The sequence below is a fragment of the Ursus maritimus genome, unplaced genomic scaffold, assembly GCF_017311325.1.
Source record: "Ursus maritimus isolate PB19 unplaced genomic scaffold, ASM1731132v1 scaffold_10, whole genome shotgun sequence".
NCBI classification, from domain to species: domain Eukaryota; kingdom Metazoa; phylum Chordata; class Mammalia; order Carnivora; family Ursidae; genus Ursus; species Ursus maritimus.
This window is the reverse complement of record NW_024423344.1, coordinates 22,260,348-22,281,909: the sequence shown is the minus strand read 5'-3', so window position 1 is coordinate 22,281,909 and position 21,562 is coordinate 22,260,348. Positions and strand designations below refer to the sequence as shown.

Genomic DNA, 21,562 nt, shown 5'->3' with positions numbered 1-21,562 from the left:
TGCTGTGAATTTCTTACTGTAAATGCCCTGCAACCCAAGTTCTCCCTTTGCCCAAACCTCCTTCCTTCCCTTCTCCTACATAACAAGACAAAGAAAATGAGCTAGGAAAATAAGCTACAGAGGCCCTGACGAGAGCTGTGAGGCACCGTAGTGAGAAAAGGAGAAGTGGAAATCCGCTACTAAATAGTGAGGTCCCTGTCCTTCCCCTGCTCATGGAAAGCTGGCAAAAAAAAAACACCTGGATGGTCAGGAATCTGGAAGGTTCCACCCTACAGAAGCTCGTATACTGACACTGCGAGAATCCCTAATGAAACAGTATCTCTGTAAAGTGAAGCTCAGCACTTGACAAACCCCACCCATGAATCCAGTGTTCCCAGCACGTGAATCAGCACCTGGGTCTCACCCGCGGACAGATGGCCAAGGATCACCAAACTTTTCAAGAAAGCCTCTGACAAGAAAAGTCAGAGACCAAAACAAATTAAAGAGAAAGAAGAAAACTGGGGGGGAGCGGGGGGGAGAAACAGTGCAGAGACCAGAAGACAACTTGAAAGTAACAGCCTCAAAGAGAAGTTAGTGAATCCATGACACAAGGACAGGAGGCTCGGGAAAGGCACACTGAGAGAACGAGAAAGAGAACGGGAAAATGTAACAACAGAAACATGAAAATGTGACATCAGAGTTGTAACATGAAGTTGAAGAAATTTCCCAAAAAGTAGATAGGAAACAAAATATAAACAAGAAGATCAGTTCAGAATCCTCTTCCTTCTAAGAAAAATTCCAGAAAAGAAGAGAACAGAGAAAACAAAGGAGGGACATTATCCATGAAATATGACAAGAAAATAATTTAGACATGAAGGAATTTCCAAACTGAAGAGTCAACAGAATGATCAATAAATTAAAAATTGGGGGGCCTTGGCTCAGTTGGTTCAGCATCTGCCTTTGGTTCAGGTCATAGTTCCGAGGTCCTAGGATCGAGCCCCAGTCAGTCTCCCTGCTTAGCATGCTCTCTCTCTCTCTCACTCATGTGCACACTCTCTCATAAAATTTTAATTAAAAATTATCCACACCAGAGTACACAGCCATGATTTTTTCAGAAAACTGTGAATAAAGAAAAGATCCTTAAACCTTCCAAAGAGGAAAAAAGTCATATGCAAAAATAGCAAAAGTCAGAATGGCATCAGAATCTCAAAGCAACCCTGACTGAGAGGTGCAATGACTTTAAAATTCTGAAATAGGATTTTCAATCAGGAATTTTAATCCCAGCCAAACCACTGAGCAACTGCATGCGTAAAATGAAGGCATTTTAAGGGAATGTCTCAAAGACTTCTCTCACACCACCTTCCTTGGGAAGCTACCAGAGAATGCGTTTCACCCAAATAAGGGTATAATCCAAGCAAGATGACACGAGGCCCAAGAAATAGGGGATCCAGAAAGGACAAAGGTGAGGGGACTCCCATGCATGATGGTGAATGAAGTTCTAGGCTGAGAGCTGGGGAGGGGTGGGGTAGGCCTACAATGACCAGTCCTGGCTAGAAGACGGGGACGGAGGACTCCAGAGACAACCAGACAATCTCAGAAGTGCTGAGATGCTCTATGAACAAGTTTGGGTATCATGACAGACCTATAGAAAAATAGGTGAATGAACTCCAGGTAAACAAACGGTTGTACAGAGAGGTGATGGCTCAGTTATAAATCATACTTACAGAGCCCTAATAATGCAAACACTGAATATCGATTTAACCAAAATGGTGGTATTGCTATATTGAAAGGATTGGAGGAGGAAATGAAGGGGAAAGAAAGCTAACTTCTATCTGCCATGATAAAAAGTGGAAGAATAAGATCTAAAATTGAAAATTCAGGAAGAGGGGCACCTGGGTGGCTCAGTGGTTAAGCATCTGCCTTCGGCTCAGGGCGTGATCCCGGAGTTCTGGGATTGAGCCCCGCATCAGGCTCCTCTGCTGGGAGCCTGCTTCTTCCTCTCCCACTCCCCCTGCTTGTGTTCCCTCTCTCGCTGGCTGTCTCTCTCTGTCAAATAAATAAAATCTTTAAAAAAGAAAATTCAGGAAGAGAGTGTAAGCGTGTTAGTTTAAAAATATAGATTAACATGAGAAGGAACATTTGAAGGGGTTAAAAGTGGTTCCTTCTGAAGGGTAGTTTCCAAGACTGAGGAGGGGTGGGGCAAAGGTCCTTCTACAGTGTTTTATATGATTTAATTTGTTTTAAAACTATTTGTAATACATATATAATAGGCACAAACATGTGCTATACATACATCTGATACATAATGTAGGGCATGTTTAAAATATATAACAAAGTTGAACTAAAGAAAAATATTCCCACAAGAAAATGTTATTTATTTTATTTGTATTTTTATGTTTCATGTTTATTTATGTTTATATCTTAATTATAACACTCAAGATAGTTAAGACTACATGATCTGGACTCTGGAAATAATTCCAAGAGTTGTAATTTCCTAAGGTCACCACTTTGAAGAAAACCAAGAATTTATTTTTTTTTTATTTTTTATTTTTTTTTTTAAAGATTTTATTTATTTACGTGACAGAGAGACAGCCAGCGAGAGAGGGAACACAGCAGGCAAGTGAGAGAGGAAGAAGCAGGCTCCCAGCAGAGGAGCCCGATGTGGGACTCAATCCCGGAATGCCGGGATCACGCCCTGAGCCGAAGGCAGACGCTTTAACGACTGCGCTACCCAGGCGCCCGAAAACCAAGAATTTAAATGTCCATGTTTTAGGGGTGCCTGGGCGGCTCAGTCAGTTAAGACTCCAACTTCTTGATTTCGGCTCAGGTTATGACCTCAGGGTCGTGAGATCAAGCCCCGTATTGCTCTCCATGCTCAGCAGAGAGTCTGCTTGAGATTCTGTCTCTCTCTCTCCCTCTGCCCCTCCCCCACTCGCACATCCACGTGTGCACACACACTCTCAAATCATCTTTACTTAAAAAATAAATAAATGTATACATTTTAGTGTGTTTGCTCTAAAAAACTGCCCCAGTGTTTTACAGTTAGAAATCAATGACCAGTTAAAACTGATATTTGTTAGGAAAAAATCAAATCATTAGGTCACAAGAGATGACAAGCAGAACCAGTCAGCCAAGTAGTAACTGCTTGAAAGAGCCAGCGTGATGCCAGAAAGCATGGTTACACAACATGTAAGCGAGATCGTCACCTCACTATGCTCAACACCAGTTATATTCTCACTAGACAATCATGCTCAGATCTGGATCGCACAGCTTGAGAAAGAGGCAGACAACTTGGAGTGGATTCCGATATGAATTAAAGGCAATTAAAAAGCTCAATACTAAGACCTCTGGCAATATCCAGGGAAGCTGTGACTCCTCAGTCTGAAGAGAGAAACACAAGCAAACAGAAAGCTTCCCCACAGAAAGCAGAGGGTCTCTTCTAGAGAGAGAGAGAGCGCAGGAGTTAACATGCTTAAATATAAAGGGAAGAATTTAGGTTATACAAAACCTATTTTCAGAGAGTCCTGGTTGCTCACAGTGCAGATAAATTACCAAAGAAGAACGCTATAGTGTCCTTCTTCAATGATCTTACGGAGGCAGAGATTAAAAGGAGAAGAATCTATCCCATATTCTTTCCAGATGGCACGCACATGAATGCCTGGGAATAAACTAAGATCTCTTAAATTCGAGATTCAGGAACTACACAATGAGAGGAAAACCAGAAATATGTGTGTTTATAAAAACATAAAATAAAAACATAAATCCACTGAAAAATTAGGCTGAAGGCTACTTGGTTTGCTACATCTAATCTTCAACGACTTTACATTAGTATTCTAATGTTTACTTAATTTGCAAGCAATATTATGGCTGTTCCAGAGTTCGCCTGAAGCGCTTCACTTTTATCAGTTTGGTATAGTTCTCAGAAATTAAGCAATAAACCATGCGAAATTATTTCATATGGCCCCACCTTCCCTTAGCTCAGAAGTCATGCTCGATTTCCCACAAACTGAAAAGCTGGCTTTGTTCCCTCTTTACCTTCGGTGCTGAGAAGGACATGTGGTCCACTCCCATAACTAAGGCTTTTAATCTTCTTTCCACATAAGGCTTCTAGCTTTTTGGGTACAAGTGTACTCTGGTTATCTCCAGTTCCTAGACAGTTACTATAGTTCAGTCCAAATACAAAGACCTAGAAAACAAATAGTTTTGTCTGAGTCACTTGGCCTAAAGTTACACAAAGGCTCCCTTCTCCATCTGGAAAATAAGACACACTCAAGTTCAGTGTGACAGCTCAGTAGGCAGGAAAAGACTGATCGGATTAAGAAAAATTCAACCTCTACTGACATGACTTAAGTTTTAGGATATTTGGCTATACTATGAAATTCAAGGAGTAGCAGGGGGTTGAGGGGCATCAAATCAAGAAACTGAAAGGAGAGAGAAATTCTATCGAAGACACGGTCTTCCTGAATTTCAGGTTCTTTTTATCCCCAACCTTTTCAGAAGATAAGGAGGTAGGCCTTGCTGGATACATCTGGGATAGTGGTAGGAGAAAAGACTGGAAGGAAAGGAAGGGCCAAGAGGATAAAGTGCCAAAAAGCATACCAGGGAAAGTGGAATGAATTGTGTCTATGGATCTTCCACTGAATTATTTCAAAACAGAAACTGATATGAGTAAATCTGCATTCTGGAAAGATCGGCTGGCCACAACCTTTGCTTGGTCTTCAAACTTCACACTTTAAAGCTCACCCCCGAAAATTACACTCTAGGTTTTGAGAGCTTCTTACCTCATCATTGTCAGTAACATACAGCGCTTCATTGGCTGAGGTGCCAAAGACACATGCTTTCCGAATAGATGCAATTTCTTGAGGTGAAAGCAGAGTGAAGATTGGCCACTTTCCTACATCCACCATGACTCTGGCTTCAAGTAATTCCTATAAATAAGCCAACATCTCTGCTGCAACAAAAAAGATCCCAAGAAAAAAATTAACCACTAAACTAACTTAAAAGACACTGTGAATAAAAGGAAACAAAACCTAATTTCAAAAGAAAGTACCTACCTTTGGTTAAATGGATCACTCACTTTCCCCAGCAACCTGTCCAATCCTTCCTCTGCCGTCAAACCTGGGCCTTTTTCTGCAATGAGAGGAACAACTTGCTAGAACCCGTTGTTTATCGTACGTACTTACAAGTCGGTGCTTATCTGTTTCATACATACTCATCTGCAACCAGAGAGCAGATAATTGAAAGGCAGCTAACTAGATGAAACCAGGGTCTCTCGTCAGGAATTTTTTCTTTAGGTTATTGAGATAAAGTTAAAGGTTACAGTACTAGTTTGTCTAAGACACTGAATTCTTGCTTAGGAGACAGAGGGCAGGAGGGTGTGTGTGTGTGCACGTGAATGTTATAAACATCAGAATCATTACCTCTACTTCCCCAATGTGCTCCTCCCACCCCCAGGATTCACTCAAAGATCCCCATCCCTTGTAGAAATAACTGCCATACCAAGCCACTGTTTAATGATGGGAGTGGGACATCCCCACCTAAGTCCAGAGTGGCAAAAATATTAAGAAGGACTAGCCTAAGATATACTGAATGAAACCATAAAATAAAGTATTATATTCTGGTCCTGATTTCTACGACCACATTTTCTACATATATACAGATCAAATAAAGACTACTACTAAAAAGTAGACATAGGTATAAATTTCCATAGAACTCTAAACTTGACCTGTTTAAGGAGTTTTACATGAAGAATCCATCCTGGTCATGCCTCCAATTCTTCTAGGGTTAAAAAGTATTTCTAGAAATTCTAGGGAGCTGCACAAGCACAAAACCCTACCATGCCAAGTGCGTTTCCATCCTGGCTCTCACCTCTAAAAACTGAAATAGAACCAGTTTATAAATAAAACCAGGCTTTCCTAATGAGGTACAGAACTCCTGAAGTTCCTTCCTCCTCACCCTCTTCTCAGACTTCTAAAAATAGCCAGGAGAGCCAGGCTCAAGACCAAGGAAGGCCTTCTGGGCTCCAGCACCTCTGATAACACCTAGAGAGAGCCTTGGGGCTTAGGCAGACTTAGCCAAGGCCTCAGTTTTCACCATCCAGGGAGACTTTTCCCATCAGCACCAACTTGGATGACAAAGAGCAGATGACTACTATGCCCCAAGAATCACATCACATTTTCAATAAGCACTAAACACCAACAGGAAGGCCATTCCCCATCACTCCACAGCCAGACTCCTGGAACGACATTTGAATGTTCTGAGACGTGTGCATGTGTGCGTGCTGGTGAGAACAGGCAAAGGATTTCAGGAAGGGTAAAAAACTAATACATAAAAACATGTTGAAAAATTTTGTTTTGGGGCGGCTGGGTGGCGCAGTCGTTAAGCGTCTGCCTTCGGCTCAGGGGGTGATCCCGGCGTTCCGGGATCGAGCCCCACATCAGGCTCCTCCGCTGGGAGCCTGCTTCTTCCTCTCCCACTCCCCCTGCTTGTGTTCCCTCTCTCACTGGCTGTCTCTCTTTCAAATAAATAAAATCTTAAAAAAAAAATTTTTTTTGTTTCAACTGGTACAAAGGGGTAAAGGAAAGTAAGTCTCCCTACCATCCCTCTCCAATCCTCTCCTCAAAGGCAACCACTGTGAACAGTTGTTTCTAATCCCTTCCAGAGACAGTGTATGCCTACAAAAGCATTATGTGTAGGTGTGTGTGGAAGCCTTTTTTCTCTTAACAGTACATCTTGGAAATCATTCTATATTAGCACATGTAGACTTACTTCATTTCTTTTCAATGGTACATACAGCATTCCATTACATCAAGTTAACAACTTACCTGCTTCTGCTGAGAGACTGTTTAAGTCACTGCTAGTCTTTTCCTAACATAAAGACTGCAATTATTGCCTACATAACATTACTGCATATACTTGTCTTTTTTTATACATATATTTATAAGATAAATTCCTAAAAATGGAACTGCTGGGTCAAAGTCTAATTGCTATTTTTTTTAAAATATTTATTTATTTATTTATTTGACAGCAAGCAAGCACATGGCGGTGGGGGGGGGGCTGAGGCAGAGGGAGAGAAAGTCTTAAAGCACCACCCAGGCACCCCAAATTGCTATTTTACCTTTTTAACAGTTATCTCAAATTGTCCTCTACTGAAGTAGTACCAGTAAATCAAATAACCAGCAATGTACGGCAGCACCTGGTCACCCACACCTTACCACGCAGTGTATTATCATGGTGTCTCGGGTTTGTTTCAGGTTGAATTCCTCCTATGATGAGTGAGGCTGGGCATCATTTAAAAGATAATCACAATAACAGCAACAATAACAGTGGATATTTCTTGAACACTATGTGCCAACTACTGTTCTTAGTATTTTACATCTATTAATTCACGTAAATCCTCACTTTACGGTCAAGGAAATGGAGGCAAAGAGATTTTAAGAATTTGCTCAAACCAGTAAGTGGCTGAGTCAGGGCCTGAAGCCACGCAATCCGGAATCTGGAATCTGCACGTGCACCCTTCACCTCTTGGCCTCATGCGTCATCCTTTTACATAAAGTCCCTATTTTTCCTACTGGACTATTGTTCTTGATTTTTGTGTTCTTTATATAGTAAGATGATTGTTTTAAATGCTCTTAGAAGTAACCAAAAAAGATGCCTCCCACCCTGCCCCACCCAAATGGCCTGCCTTGTGTCTCTTACAAAACAGAGACGGAAGGAGTCACAAGAAAGGAAACAGTGTAAATATCTATAAGCAGAGAGACCAATTCCAAAAAAAAATCCAGAACTTTATTTTCCTAGAACATGAACCACATCAAAGTTAGTCCTCAACATTTAATACTGTATATAATGTAGAATTTTAAATAAATAGGGAAAAGGGGGAATTTAAATTAGCCAAAAATATATGATTCACCACATTTAAAATTACAACACAAAGGATACTACCATCAAATTTATACAATTTCCTGAAAACAGTACAATTATTCTGAAGTCATTAATCAGTCACAGGCAACTCTGCCCCCAAGGGTTTGGTAAGCTACTAAAAAATCAGGCTTCCATAATGATAGCTTATTATATGAACTTATATATTTCATAAGGATGGCTTATTATATGAACTTTATATTATATGAACCCATTCCTAAATTACTTGAATCTTTATTTTACAAGATATTTCTTCAAAGGCTTGTAAAATTAAAAGTTAATATAAAACCAGGTCATGTATCTTACAGGACCACACCCATCATAAAAAGAAAGTATTAGCAACAGTCTTGGCATGGTGGAAAAGACAGTGTCCTGAAGCTCGTGTTTTATTCCCAGGTTGGCTTTTAATTCATCCGTGTGACATGCCACCTACCTTCCTGAGCCTGGGTCTCTCAAAAATCTGTCCTGTAAGATTCTATAATGTTATGTTCAAGATATAATGAACAAGCTGCAGGGGACTCTGGAACACATGAGAACAAGGGCAGTAACGCTGCCCAAGCAAGTATTCACTCGTAGCAACACGATCCGTGAAGTAAATGAAGACCAGGAAGGCAGACACGAACAGTGATCCAGAACTGGGCAGACACTAATGGTAAGCAGCTTCGCACACATTACCTCACTTAATCTTCACGATACTCTTGTAAGGAAGATCATAATCCCTTCTTAGCAGATGAGAAGTGGGCTCAGAGGTAAAGTGACTTCCCAAGGTCACAGAGCAGTGACTGGAATAGTCAGGACTCAACCCCTAGCCCTCTGATTCTTACATCAGAGAACATCAGCCCTGGCCCTTCAGTTATTAAACTTCTCCAACATTACTTCCTTCTGACTTTGTCTAATAATGTACACCAGCATGTTTTTAAAATGCTTCAAATACAAAAAGAACTTCCCCCTAAAAATGTGTTCCCTATTGCCTTTATCTAGATTTGCCTGGTTAAACCTTGAGAATGTCACTCATTCCTTCCTTCTTCCGAAAACCACTAGGCGGCAGGCCCTGGAGACCAAACACACCTTTGTCCTCAAGGAACTCACAAGAGTGTATGAGCACAAGGTGCCTCGTTGGGCTACAGACTGCTAAAGCACAAAGGATGTCTTCACGAGACTATGTTCAAGATGAGCAGCTGAAGACATGAACAGGGGATCCTCAGAATTCAGACAAGGTTCCCCAAGAGGTTTTGTGGAGGTATTAAAACTCAGGATGTGCTATGTGCTGTAAGGAATAGATCAGTCCTGAATGTGGGCAGTGTAATGTAAATGCAAAGACCACCAACTTTTTCAAAATTACCACATCATCATTATGATTACTGTAGTGAGATATTTAATTTCTCCAGTTTCCTGGGGGCAGCGACACCTTTGCTAGCTAATATTAAGAAAATCATACTAAGGATCATTCTATCAACTTCATATGTTTGACCCTCTACCACAAAATTATAAAGTGGGTACACTACTAATCTGAAAGGCTAAAGCAGGTGGAATCACTAGAAATCAACTAGCATTTAATCTGTTACGAAATCTATACCAGACTTAAGAACCCCTGTGGCTGACAATGAGTCAGAAACATAAGGATCTATCACAAGAGGAACAGTATTAGGACAGTTCTAATGTCTTAGGACATCTACTAAATTTGCCTAAACATGAAGCAGAAGTATTAACAGATTTGTTCTAACTGTATGGATTACACTTAAAGGATTATAGACATAGTTCAACATCATTTCATTTATATCATCACTCCAGAGGTTGCAAAAGAAATGCAGATGCTTCAAATAGTAATATTCTGTAAGAAAGCACTACTAATAGGGAAGAATCTCCAAACAGCCTGCTTGACCTAGGTCATCCTGGATAGGCACGTACTTTGGTAAGTATTCAGCAGTGATCTTAAGCAAGGCAGCCCAATGCTTTTCCTTCCATAGTCCCGTGCATCCCTCCAATGAAGCATCCCAAGGGAGATGCTAACAAAAAGCTTAAACTAGGAGCTTATTTCCATGTTAAAAACAGAACAAAACACCCTGCAAAAAACCAAGTGTACCTGTAAGGCTTAGCTACGTTAGAAAACAATATGTGCTATATGATTACAATTTTTTAAAGTATAATATATACAGATAAAAGGATACATACACACCAAATGTATTTCTCTGGAGAGATTAAGAGGTGATGTTTTCTTTCTTTGTGCTGTTCAAATATATTCCACATTTCTATAACAAACACTTTGTGACCAAAGGATAAACAAATATTTTAAATGAAAATAAAAGCTTAGTTATTTGTATTATATATACCCCCTAAACTGCTAAAGTTTAAAGAGGTATTCTTGCCTTAAATTTACAACCTAGGATGGCAGAGTGTTTCAAGCAAATCTGTAAAATGAGTTATTAATATAAAATTAAATGTAGAAAGTGGGAATGTAAAATGTTACAGCCAATGTAGAAAACATTATGTCAGTTCCTCAAAAAATTAAAGACAGAATAACTATATGATCTAGCAATTCTACTTCTCGTATATACACAAAAGAATTGAAAGCAGGTACTGGAACAGATAGTTATACACCAACGATCAGGGCAACATTATTCACAATAGCCGAAAGGTGGAAAACCCAAACATCGACCAACAAATGCATGGATAAACAAAAATGTGGTATCTACATATAATGGAATATTACTTGACCTTGAAAAAGAAATGACTGATACATGATATAATAGGAATGAACCGTGAGAACATTAGGCTAAGTGAAGAAAGCCAGACGGAAAAGAACACAATTGTACGACTTCACTTACATGAGGTACCTAGTCTAGTCCAATTCATAGAGGCAGAAAGGAGAATGATAGTTGCCTGGGATGAGGGGGGAGAGAATGGGGAGTTATTGTTTAATGGATACAGAGTGTCAGTTTGGGATGATAAGGAAGTTCTATGGAGACAGGTAGTGGTAAGAACTGCCTAATAATGTGAACGTTCTTAATGTCAGTAAACTGTATACTTACAAATGGTTAAAATAATTTTTATGTTATGTATATACATATATATTTTTAAAGATTTTATTTATTTGACAGAGAGAGAGACAGCCAGCGAGAGAGGGAACACAAGCAGGGGGAGTAGGAGAGGAAGAAGCAGGCTCCCAGCAGAGGAGCCTGATGTGGGACTCGATCCCAGAACGCTGGGATCACGCCCTGAGCCAAAGGCAGATGCTTAACGGCTGAGCCACCCAGGCGCCCCATATGTTATGTATATTTTATCACAATTTTTAAAAATCAAATTATGGGTGCATCTGGGTGGCTCAGTTGGTTAAGCGACCAACTCTTGGTTTTGGGTCAGGTCATGATCTCAGGGTGGCTTTGTACTCAGGGGGGAGTCCACTTGAGATTCTCTTCCTCTCCCTCTGCCCCTCCCCCACACACATGTGTGCACTCTCTCTCTCAAATAAATTAAAAAAATAAAAGAAAATTATGATCCATGGGTTTACACCAAACCTGCATTAATAAACTTAAAGATACATATTTTAAAATTAAATATAAAAGTGTTTCAGTCCTAAAAAATATTTTTGAAAAAGTACAATCATAATTCATTAATTTTGTCTTGGGAAGACAAGTTCAGATTAAACAAAATCCTGAATGGAACATTTCTAAAAGACACACAGCCTTCTTAGAACTTTCCAGCATATACAGCAATTCAAACTAAATCAACTATTTGTTATGATGACCAGTCCTTCTAGGGCTTGACTGATAATCATAAAAATGAGTTGTAATTAGCATGTCCGTTATATTAAATAATCACTTCTGAAGTACTTCAGTAAGATACTCTTTTTTCTTTTTGCAACATTATTTCTGCCCATTATTTAGGAAGTACTTTCTCATAAAAAGCATTGATATGTTCAGCCTCAATTGTCACTCACTGTGCATTAATAGGTGAATCAATGATTTCTTGGCTTTTTTTGGCATATGGAAATAGAGCAAGAATAGAAGAACAGAAATGAGAAATGAAAGCAGAGGATGGAAAAGAGTTTTAACGCCTTCAGAGGATAATATGCCAACTCACTTGGCTCTCCATATTTTCTTTAGCACTTGAAAACATATCCCATATTCCTACACACTTTTTCTGTGTTCATTAGTACTACAGATCAAAATCCCATTCCCTGGGTGGCTTTTCCTAGTGACCAGCACTGTCCCTCAGAAAGCTCATGGCACGGAGAAGTAAAGGTTATTTTATTTTACACTCTGAAAGCAAATTTAGTCAAGAGGACAAACACAGACCTTCCAATTTTAGAAATCTACATTTAGAACTGGAACTCTAAAGGAGTAATGTAGCAACCAATCTTTTGATCCCTCTAAGAGCACATTTATCTTCCCGTCCCCTAGGAACCAGGTAACTGTTAAAGGAAGGTTTGCTTTACTCATCTAGCAAAAAAGATATTTGAATACATTTACAAAATTTTTAAAAAGAACAGGAAATGGAGAAACTAGTCCAGGAAAACTTTGTTTTTGATAAAACAATGCTCTCAGAAACACCAGAAAATAGAATTATGACTTACAAAGATGGGGCTTCCGCACAGATCTCAACCCTCATTCTAACCAGCACGTATCTGGCAACAAAGCAGATGGACGCAACCAATGGAAAAGTACACCTCAGAACCTGCCTTCTGCTGGCCTAAAAGCATGCTAAGGAAAAGAGGTCAGAGTAGTGTGAACAGCCCTGCAGAAATGGTTAGCACCAAGATTCTGACTCTTCTGCTGTCATTCTGGGAGCACGAAGCGAGCTTGCATCATTCCTTATCATAGAAGCTGATATTGTCAGAGTAAAAATAAAGGACTCTGAATGCTGAATCAATCTGTTCAAAAGTGGCCTGTATGCTCTTTAGAATGCAAGATATAGCCTGGTATAGGCTATTTGAAACAGCTATGTCAAATATGAAAAAATATTTTTTTAATTGCAAAAAAAATTATTTAAATTAAAGCACTTACATGTACACTGAAAATCTCTAACAGAGGTTTTTCCATTTTCATAAACTGGATGGGTAATTATTTGTTATCAGCTTAAGTTGCTAAGCTGCCTTACAACAGGAATTTATTTATAGTTACTGAGCTATTGATAAAGTCTAAGACGCCTTACCAAAAAAGCACTACTGCATGATAATGTGAACAAAATAATAGCACGTATTAATTCTTCTTCTGACAATGACCCCACATACCAAGAATGCTGGGGAAATCATAAAGAGCAATACATTCATGGTCCCTGGCTCTGAGATTATTTTCTAATAGAAAGATCCTAGGAAGTGGAAACCTAGAACACAAGTAGAATAACCACACAAACAACGGAATACCACACACAAATATATGGTCCATGTGATACATATCAATGTATAAATGAAAAAAAAATCACTTGCACAACAGTTAAAACTATATGAAAATAATATATCCTAAAAACTGCTACATGAAATCCCAGAAATCAAATTTTTAGCATTCTAGCAGATCATAAAATGTAAGCATTTCCTCAGTGAAGATCACCCAGTTTCCTGCAGGAATGAGTGTTTTTCATAACTTTCTTCCTTTTTCACCAATGGAAGTTCCTGTTTGAGCACAAAAGGTTTTTTTTGTTTTTTTTTTTTAAGATTTGATTTAAGGGCACCTGGATGGCCCAGTTAAGCGTCTGCCTTCAGCTCAGGTCATGATCCCAGGTTCATGAGGCTCCCTGCTCAGCGGGGAGTCTGCTTCTCCCTCTGCCTCTCCCCCTGGTTTGTGCTCTCTCTCGCTCATTCTCTCTCTCTCTCAAATAAATAAAATCTTTAAAAAAAAAAAAAGATTTTATTTGACAGAGAGAGCACAAGCAGGGGGAGCAGCAGGCAGAGGGAGAAACAGGCTCCCCGCTGAGCAGGGAGCCTGATGTGGGACTCTATCACCTGAGCTGAAGGCAGACGCTTAACCGATTAAGCCTCCTAGGCACCCCGAGCACAAAAGATTTAAGTGTGTAGCCATCTTTCTCTATTTTGGGGTACTGTATTTCAATTCTAGTAAAACTTTCAAACAGATGAGTTCTAGGGTTTTAGGTAAACTTTTGGGGTGCAACTCACAGCTTGTCATGTCATACGTCTATGCTACAGCAAAATAAATTCAAGAAACCTCTCGAGTTACAGAAGAGACAAATGCTACTCTCATCCATTTCTTCCATGCTTATTCTGATGAGCTTTTTGAGACTGAACAGATGCAATACCTCTGACTTAGACATCAACTGTAGTTCCAAGGTCCACACAGGCCTCTAAGATAGACTTGGCCTCAAAATTTTATGAATAAAAATACATTTTTTAAGAAGATTCAATTCATTTATTTGAGAGAGAGCACGTGCACACAAGCCAGGGGGAGGGGCAGAGGGAGAAGGAGGAGCAGACTCCCTGCTGGGCAGGGAGCCCAATGCAGGGCTGGATCCCAGGACCCTGAGCCACCCAGGCACCCCTAAATAAAAATACACTTTAAAACTACTGCACCAGTTCTATGGTATAAGTACTGTAAAGAAGCAAAGTTTCAGAGATGTACCGAAATACTGATATTTTACTGCCCCAGCTGCTAGAACAGCTGTCAACCCCTTCTCTTTTCTGCAAGCTTACCTTACTAGCAGAATGAAAGGGAACATCCTGAATACTTGACAAATTCCATAAAGACAAAGGGGCTCCAAGAATACGGCATTCTCCAAAAGAGTTTATGCCAGCCTTCATAAAGACGCAGATGAACAGGTGACAAGGTAATCCTCCTACCTTCACTGAAAAACAGACTGATGTTTTAGAACGTCCTAACATAGTGACTACCCTCTGCCTCATCAGTTTTGTTCAAATTTGTTACTCACTGGAGAGGACATATGTCACCTTCCAACTGCCAGGAAGTTACTTTACTTGAAACACAATTTGCAATCATGGCCTCTGGAAGCTAGTCTTTATCCCCATCATCCAAGGGGCCACTCTCATTTCATTGCACAGAAGCTTTAGGCAATTCTAGGACACAGAGAATCTGACAGTTCATTGTAAGTGAAGAAATAATTCAACTGAAGCCATGTGCTCAGGTTAGAAAAGCAAACAACCCAAGTGGCAATAGTATTAGCAGGAAAAAAAAAAAAGATATCCAGGGTTGTGAAGCTGACTGCAGTCCTATAAAAGTACTACTTCTATGAGATACTTCTATTTTTAAAAGGAAACCAGAAACTTTAATGATTTGAAATAACTTCTACAGTTTTGTTCTTCACAGCAACAAACAGACAAAGCTTTGTAAAATGGATCACATAAAAGGCTAAAGGATCAAAAGGCTAAAGAAATGGATAGAACACAGTAATACCTCATTTTATTTTTTCTAATATGTTCAAGGCTGGAATAGGGGGATCCAAGCTCAAATCCATTTATGGTATCATGAACCTTTCCTATGTGAACAGCTCTAATGTGATTTCATCTACCAGTCTCTGTCGTATTAAAAGTATCAAACATACCCTGTGATGGCCTAAAGCCAAATTAACATTCCAGCAGGGGACAGGCAGAACCATACTGTATTCATTCAATAAATGTTTACTGGATGAACTATAGGTAAAAAGGACACAAAGCCAATACCACAGCCCCCTCCCCTGCCCCTAGCAGAACGGACATGGGGTCAGAGGGGTCTAGGCATATAAACAGATGTTCACCAGAATGGCCACTGCTCTGATGGGGTGGTGTGAATGCCATGGGAACACCAGAATCGGGAAGTGTCAACTACCTGTGAGAAGACAGGCAGGGAAGAGTGAATGTATACGCCAGGTGGAGGTACTGAAAGAAATTTAGCACGGCTGTAGCCAAAAAGCTTAGCCTTTATCCTAAGAGCAACATTTAATCACTGAAAGACCTTAAGCAGGGAAGTGGCGTGATCAGATATAGGTCTGTTAAAGATTACTTTGGCTGAACTCAGAGAGCGGATGGGGATGAAAAGAACTCAGGGAGCCTAAGGTGGCTGTGGTAAGGCAGGAAAGAAGGCGGCCTGTACCGAGGAAATGGAGAAACCTGGACAGGAGACAGACTCCAGAGGCTTCTGCAACTGACTGGGAGGAAAGGAGCTGAATAAGGGAAAGGGAGCTGAAGTAACGAGTGAACTGTGGTCCACTCACTAGAACAGAGAACACAGCCAATTTCGGAGGGGGATGAGGAATTCTATCCTGGACACTTTAAGTTTAGCTACCTATGGGATATCAGAGTAGGTATGTCCAATCGGTAGATTTATAAATCCGAAGATCAAGAAAGATCTGGATTGGAGATTTGGAAATTTGGCATGAGATCACCCAGGGAAAAGTCTATGGAGGAAGGAGAGAACAGGCTCTTGGAAAGAACTCTAAATCCAACAGCAGACAGACAAGAAATACCCCTGCAGAAGAGTCTGCGAAGGAACAGGCAGAGTAGGAAGAAAACCAGGAGCAAACAGTGTCACGAAGCCTCGGGACACGAGTATCCCACAGAGAGGTAGCGTCAGGGTCTAATGCTGCTGAGACCAAACGAGGTAAGGACAAAAGAAAGGCCCACTGGATTTAACAAGAATCACTGGCGACTTCCACAAGAAGGGTTTGGGTGAAGTTGTGGGTGGACAAGGCCCAACTGCATCAGGTTGGGGAGCATGTGAAAGGTGAAGGAGAGGAAACAATGAATATAAACAACCTGTTCAGGATGAAGTTTGTGAAGGAAAAGAGAAATAGCGAGGCAGTAAATGTAAAATGAACTGGGGTTGAAGGACATACGTGGGGTGATCTCTTTGTTTTAAACATGTCAGAGACTTAAAAAAAATTCTTTTTAATGATTTTATTTTCAAGTAATTTCTACACCCAATGTGGGGCTCGAACTCACAACCCCAAGGCCAAGAGTCACATGCTCTTTGGACTGAGCCAGTCAGGTGCTCCCAGAGACTGGAACAATGTTTACATGTCAATGGGAAGGAGCCGGGAGAGAAAAAGGTAAGGACAGGACATAACCACTAAATCAGGTTTCTGAGAAAGTAACAGGAAGTGGAATGTGAAGCAGAGGTAACAAGATAAGCTTAGAAAGGGGGAGAATCTACTGTGAAGACACAAGAGAAGGAAAGGATAGATACGGAGAGAGGTGAGTTTCAAGGTTGGGGCACCAGAAGGTGGAAGCTCTTTTTCTCTTCTCTCTACCCCTCCCTCTACAGTTTTCACTTTCACCAGCAATTTATAAGGGTTCCAACTTCCCCATACCTTTGCCAACACGTATTGTCGTTTTTATCATAGCCATCCTAGAGGGTGTGAAGTAGTATCTCACTGTGGGTTTGATTTGCATTTGGGGTCATTCTCTCCTGGGGTCACCTTTTTCTCCCTGTGAGGAAAGACGACTGACCAGAGGAACCTACAAAGGTGCTAGGAGGGCCCAGTGGAAGTTGGAAACCTTAAGTCTGTCTGTAAAAGTACCCATCTGATCTCCTGTGAGTTTTTCTTCTCCAGTGAAGTGGTTTGTTTTTCTGATGTAACCAGACTCGGAATGGGAAGTTGCTCATTTAAACATTAATGAGACAAGAGCTCCTGAATGACAGATCATCTGCTTATTCAAAGTCCCGTAATATACACATTTGAAATGACAGTTTGCATAAGCTCCACTCTTCTTGCCCCTTGAGAACAAAGCGTCTCTCAAACGTGTTCACCGCAGATCTTACATCTGTACTGTATTTACAACTACAATCATGGTACTACACTCATCAAATGGCAAACTGCAAGAAAACACCACATATCCATCACCTCAATAATGGGTAATTCCTTTAAAGCCCGTTAACTTAAGACTGGTAATAACCAATTACACAAAATGATTTTTGATGTAACCAGTTACCTTGTAGAGTACAAGATACAGTCACAGCATTCAGTTAAACCAATTCAGTAAGTACATCCTTATGTAATACGAAGTAAAGATTTAATAATTCAGGGTTTTATCACTAAGGCACACTACTGCATATGCTGACCTCAATTTTGTGCTCAGGGATCACATCTTAGGACTGACTTATATGTGAACCACATTTGCACCAAGGATTTATGACACAAGGTGCTATGTTGTTGCTTCAATCATCTTTCGCTGAGTAACATACCATCCCAAAACTCAATGGCTTAAAACAAGAGCTGTTTGTTATTGCTTTCAACTCTGTGTTTTGAGTAATTCAGCTGAGGTTCCTCACGAGGTCACGGGTCCTGGGAGCTTAAGTAAGGCTGACAACAGGCCTCACTCATATAGCTGGGCCTCTGCAGGTGGTCTCTCCTCCAAGATCCAAATGCAGCAGATATAGACTCCATCTCTTAATGGGACGTACAGCAGTCAAGCATAGGCATGGGAGGAACTGCTGGCAGTGATCTTTGGAAACACTTTACCACAGCTGTCAACATTACTAGATGTTTCCACTATACTATTTGAGTTCATGACTGAAGCACTGGAACCGGATAGACTTGGTCCATCTCCAAAACTAAAACGTTTTCTTAAGCATCAAAAAGAACATCTCAGCAAACATACTCTTTTGCCCCTGTGGAATGTTAATCTCAGGAAAGCCATGGAATCTTCTTTTCTGGAGTTCTGGGAAGTATAGATACCATCTTTCAGGAATGGCCTGAGTATAGTCTTTCCCAAGTGAAATTCATTATCTCCTAAAGTCCTTTCACACTTTACGATTTATTAGGTATGCATGAGTATGATCTCATTAAAATCTAATACTAAAAAAAATCCTGAGGTATCCCCAGCTATTTCAACTCTTGCTTTTAAACTCCATCTAAACTCAAAATTACATACATCTGGATAAGTTCTTCAATATTCAAACCTTTGCTATTGGCTCTCCTACATTCAAGTATGAACTAGATTTTGATATTACAATATCTCTTATAATCTGAAATCTATCTGAACACAGCAACCCAGTAAATCTGTATAGTAAAAAGGAAGTATGCCCCAAAACATTAACTGCTGTTATCTTCAGATGGTATAATTACAGGTGATGTACATTTTTCTCTATGCTTCTGTAGTTTCTAAATTTTGTTTCCTTGCAAAATTAAAAAAAAAAGTCTATATTGTGGACTTAATGTACTTGGAAATTTTAAAAAATTAAGTCCATGTTATGGGTCAAACACATAATGGATTTAGATAATCACTTGATTAATCACTTGATTAACTGACCTCTATGAAGTCTATTGTGGTTAAACCAAACATGCATCATATGCCTCCTGTGCATTCCTCAACATGTACACAACATGTAACATTTTTAGATTTTTTTTTAAACCGCAGAATATCTTAAAATGTGTCCTAATGCCCTGGTTGGACTCTAGAATCCTTGAGCGTCCACACCTTGTTTATGATGCATGAATTACTGTTTAATGTAGTACCCACAGAAAAAATAGAATAATAATAATGGTCTTTGATTTCCTTTCAGTTTCATCTTCCCCACAGTGACTTTCAGGACACGGTCTCAGACTTCCCAGCTTGAGCTGATTATTAAGATGAAGCCAAAGCTCTTACTAGAACATACAGGCACTATTTTTAAAAATTTAAAAGAATTCTTTTTAAGCGCAAACTTGATAGCTTTTTAAGGCTATTTTTTTCCTGAAGTTCCCAGAATTTGATCATTTGGATCACACCCATAAAAATCCCTGTAGAAGAAATCTCTTTAATGATTAATATCCTTCCTCTTCTACAGGGAAGAAGAAATAGGACCTGTCCAGAAGTCCTTAATAAATAGACTGGTATTCACACAATGGATTAAAAGACCTCCATCTCACAGATTAATTGCTATATTAACAGAATGAAAATATACAGTTACCTACTTAACCCTGAAAGCACTTCAAAGAGGTGAAATTCACCCAGCGCTCACTTCGAATGGATACCTTCTAAAGTTTAAAGCACACTATAAACTGCCCTCAGGATTAGCTCATTTTTCCATTCCTTTCAGCATGATATACCTTGGTGTTTTGATGTTACTATCCCACAATGCACAACAGTCTCAGAAACTGAGTTTTTGCCTCCAAGAACTATAATCCCCCCCAAATAGGCCAAAGTCAAATAATACTTTAAATATGTTTAAGCAATATAATATTGTTTTATAAAATTGTAATTCCCTGCTGCAAAGATGACATCGGAATGTCTCGCATGCAAACAAATATACACAAAAAGCCACTTACGAGAGAATAGAGCATGCCTCGATGGTCATCTCCTATAAAATAGAGTAGGTAGTATACCCGAGGCAGGACAAGAGAAATATTTCAGTCAGTTCGCCGCACTCCTGGATGAAGGTCCCTAAGCGAATGCCCCTTTGCGGAAGCCGCGTTGTGGGGGAAAGGGAAACAGTGGAGAATAGGGTTTGTGACACCACTACCCTCCGGAGGTGAAGGAGGAGATGCTAAAATCTCGGAAAGGGCCGAGTGAGGATGGGGAGGAGAGTCGGTGGGGAGGTCTCTTCTCAGCAAAACAGCGCCGAGAGCTGTAACAGGCTTCAGCTGGGAGCAAAGCCGCATCCAAACAGCTCAAAAAAAGGGAGCCGGGAAAACTTTCGTTGGCCTCCCCCCATCCCCAACCCTTTCTCTCCTCCTCGAAGAAACGCCAGCAGAGGTGCTAACGGTGCGGTGCCGGCTGCGCACACATCCGCCGGGACGCAGCGCCCAGCGAACGCGCGGCTGGGGGCCAGGGGGCCGGGGAGCTGGGGGGCCAGAAGGGCCGGGGGGCCGAGGCCCGCACCTGGAGGGAAGGGACGGGCAGAAGAACGGGCCGCACCAGCCCGGCCCGCGGGGAAGGGGAGCAAGGAGAAGAGCAGGGGCGGAAGCGGCTCCCGCGAGCTCGGGCCCGCGCCCCACGAGCTACCTGGGGCGCCAAGTCGCTCTCTCACGCCGTCCGGCCGGGCCCAGCAGCGGGGATCTCGGAAGACCCGCGGGCCGGAGACTTGCCAGCGAGCAGCTGCCCGGACACCCGGCGAAGGGGAGGAGCGGGGGGCGCGCGCCAGAGGCCGGGCCGCCGGGTCACGTGGCCGGGCCGCCTCACGTGACGCCGACGCGGCGCGCGCCTCCCGGGTTTAGCTTCCCGCTTTGCCGCGGCTGCGAGCTGGCGTCTTTGGGCTCTAGCACAGGGGTCTCTGCGGAGAGTTGCGGTGGAGCTCGGCGACTGCCGAGAGTCGCAAGCTTTGGTCTCAGGGAGCCATGGACGCGCGAGGAACTGGCTCCTGCTGCCCTTCTGGATGGCTTGGTTAGCCGCAGGGACGGCCGGTTAACATCCTGGAGGAACCTAGGACGGAAAAGCAATGGAAGCTCCTCTCCCTGCCCCGTGGCGCGCCCTGTTCCCTCTAGGCTACCCAGATGGGGCTGTCGGGGACAAAGGATTTCGGAGGAGAGACTCGTTTAACTCCAGAGATGTCTTTCCCCGCCTCCTCCTCCCCCCGCCCCTTTCCTACCTGTCCGTGAGCAGCTACGCTAGGCCGAGGGGTAGGGCAGGTGGCAACTGGACCAAGATCAGAAGGAAGGAGGGAGTAAGGTACAGAGCCCAGGTGATGAAAGGAGGGCAAACGTACCTCGCAAGCATGCCGCCAGGACTGTAAGGGACCTAAGACATTTTCTTATTATAAATGAGTAAACTGAGGCCGGGGTTGCTTTATGCTGCTGTAGCCTGTCA

General features: G+C 41.5%; 1 protein-coding gene across 9 annotated transcripts in view; it reads right to left on the bottom strand.

Annotated features, from left to right (window-relative positions):
* RCBTB1 (RCC1 and BTB domain containing protein 1) overlaps positions 1-20,880 on the bottom strand; it is a 75,506-nt gene extending 54,626 nt beyond the window's left edge. For 5 of the 9 annotated variants that reach the window (XR_005832614.1, XR_005832615.1, XR_005832616.1 and 2 more), the window contains exons 1-5: positions 20,762-20,877; positions 20,086-20,117; positions 5,034-5,109; positions 4,761-4,930; positions 4,015-4,165 (exon numbers count right to left, since the gene is read on the bottom strand). Coding sequence is in view for 5 of the 9 variants with exons in the window: in XM_040622720.1 (XP_040478654.1) it covers positions 4,015-4,165; positions 4,761-4,886 (277 nt within the window). In the remaining 4 variants the exon portion in view is untranslated. Of the gene's footprint in view, positions 1-4,014; positions 4,166-4,760; positions 4,931-5,033; positions 5,110-20,085; positions 20,118-20,761 lie in introns of those variants that run through there. The other 4 variants (XM_040622723.1, XM_040622721.1, XM_040622724.1 and 1 more) reach the window with 4 other exon arrangements.
* Positions 20,881-21,562: the final 682 nt, after the last annotated feature.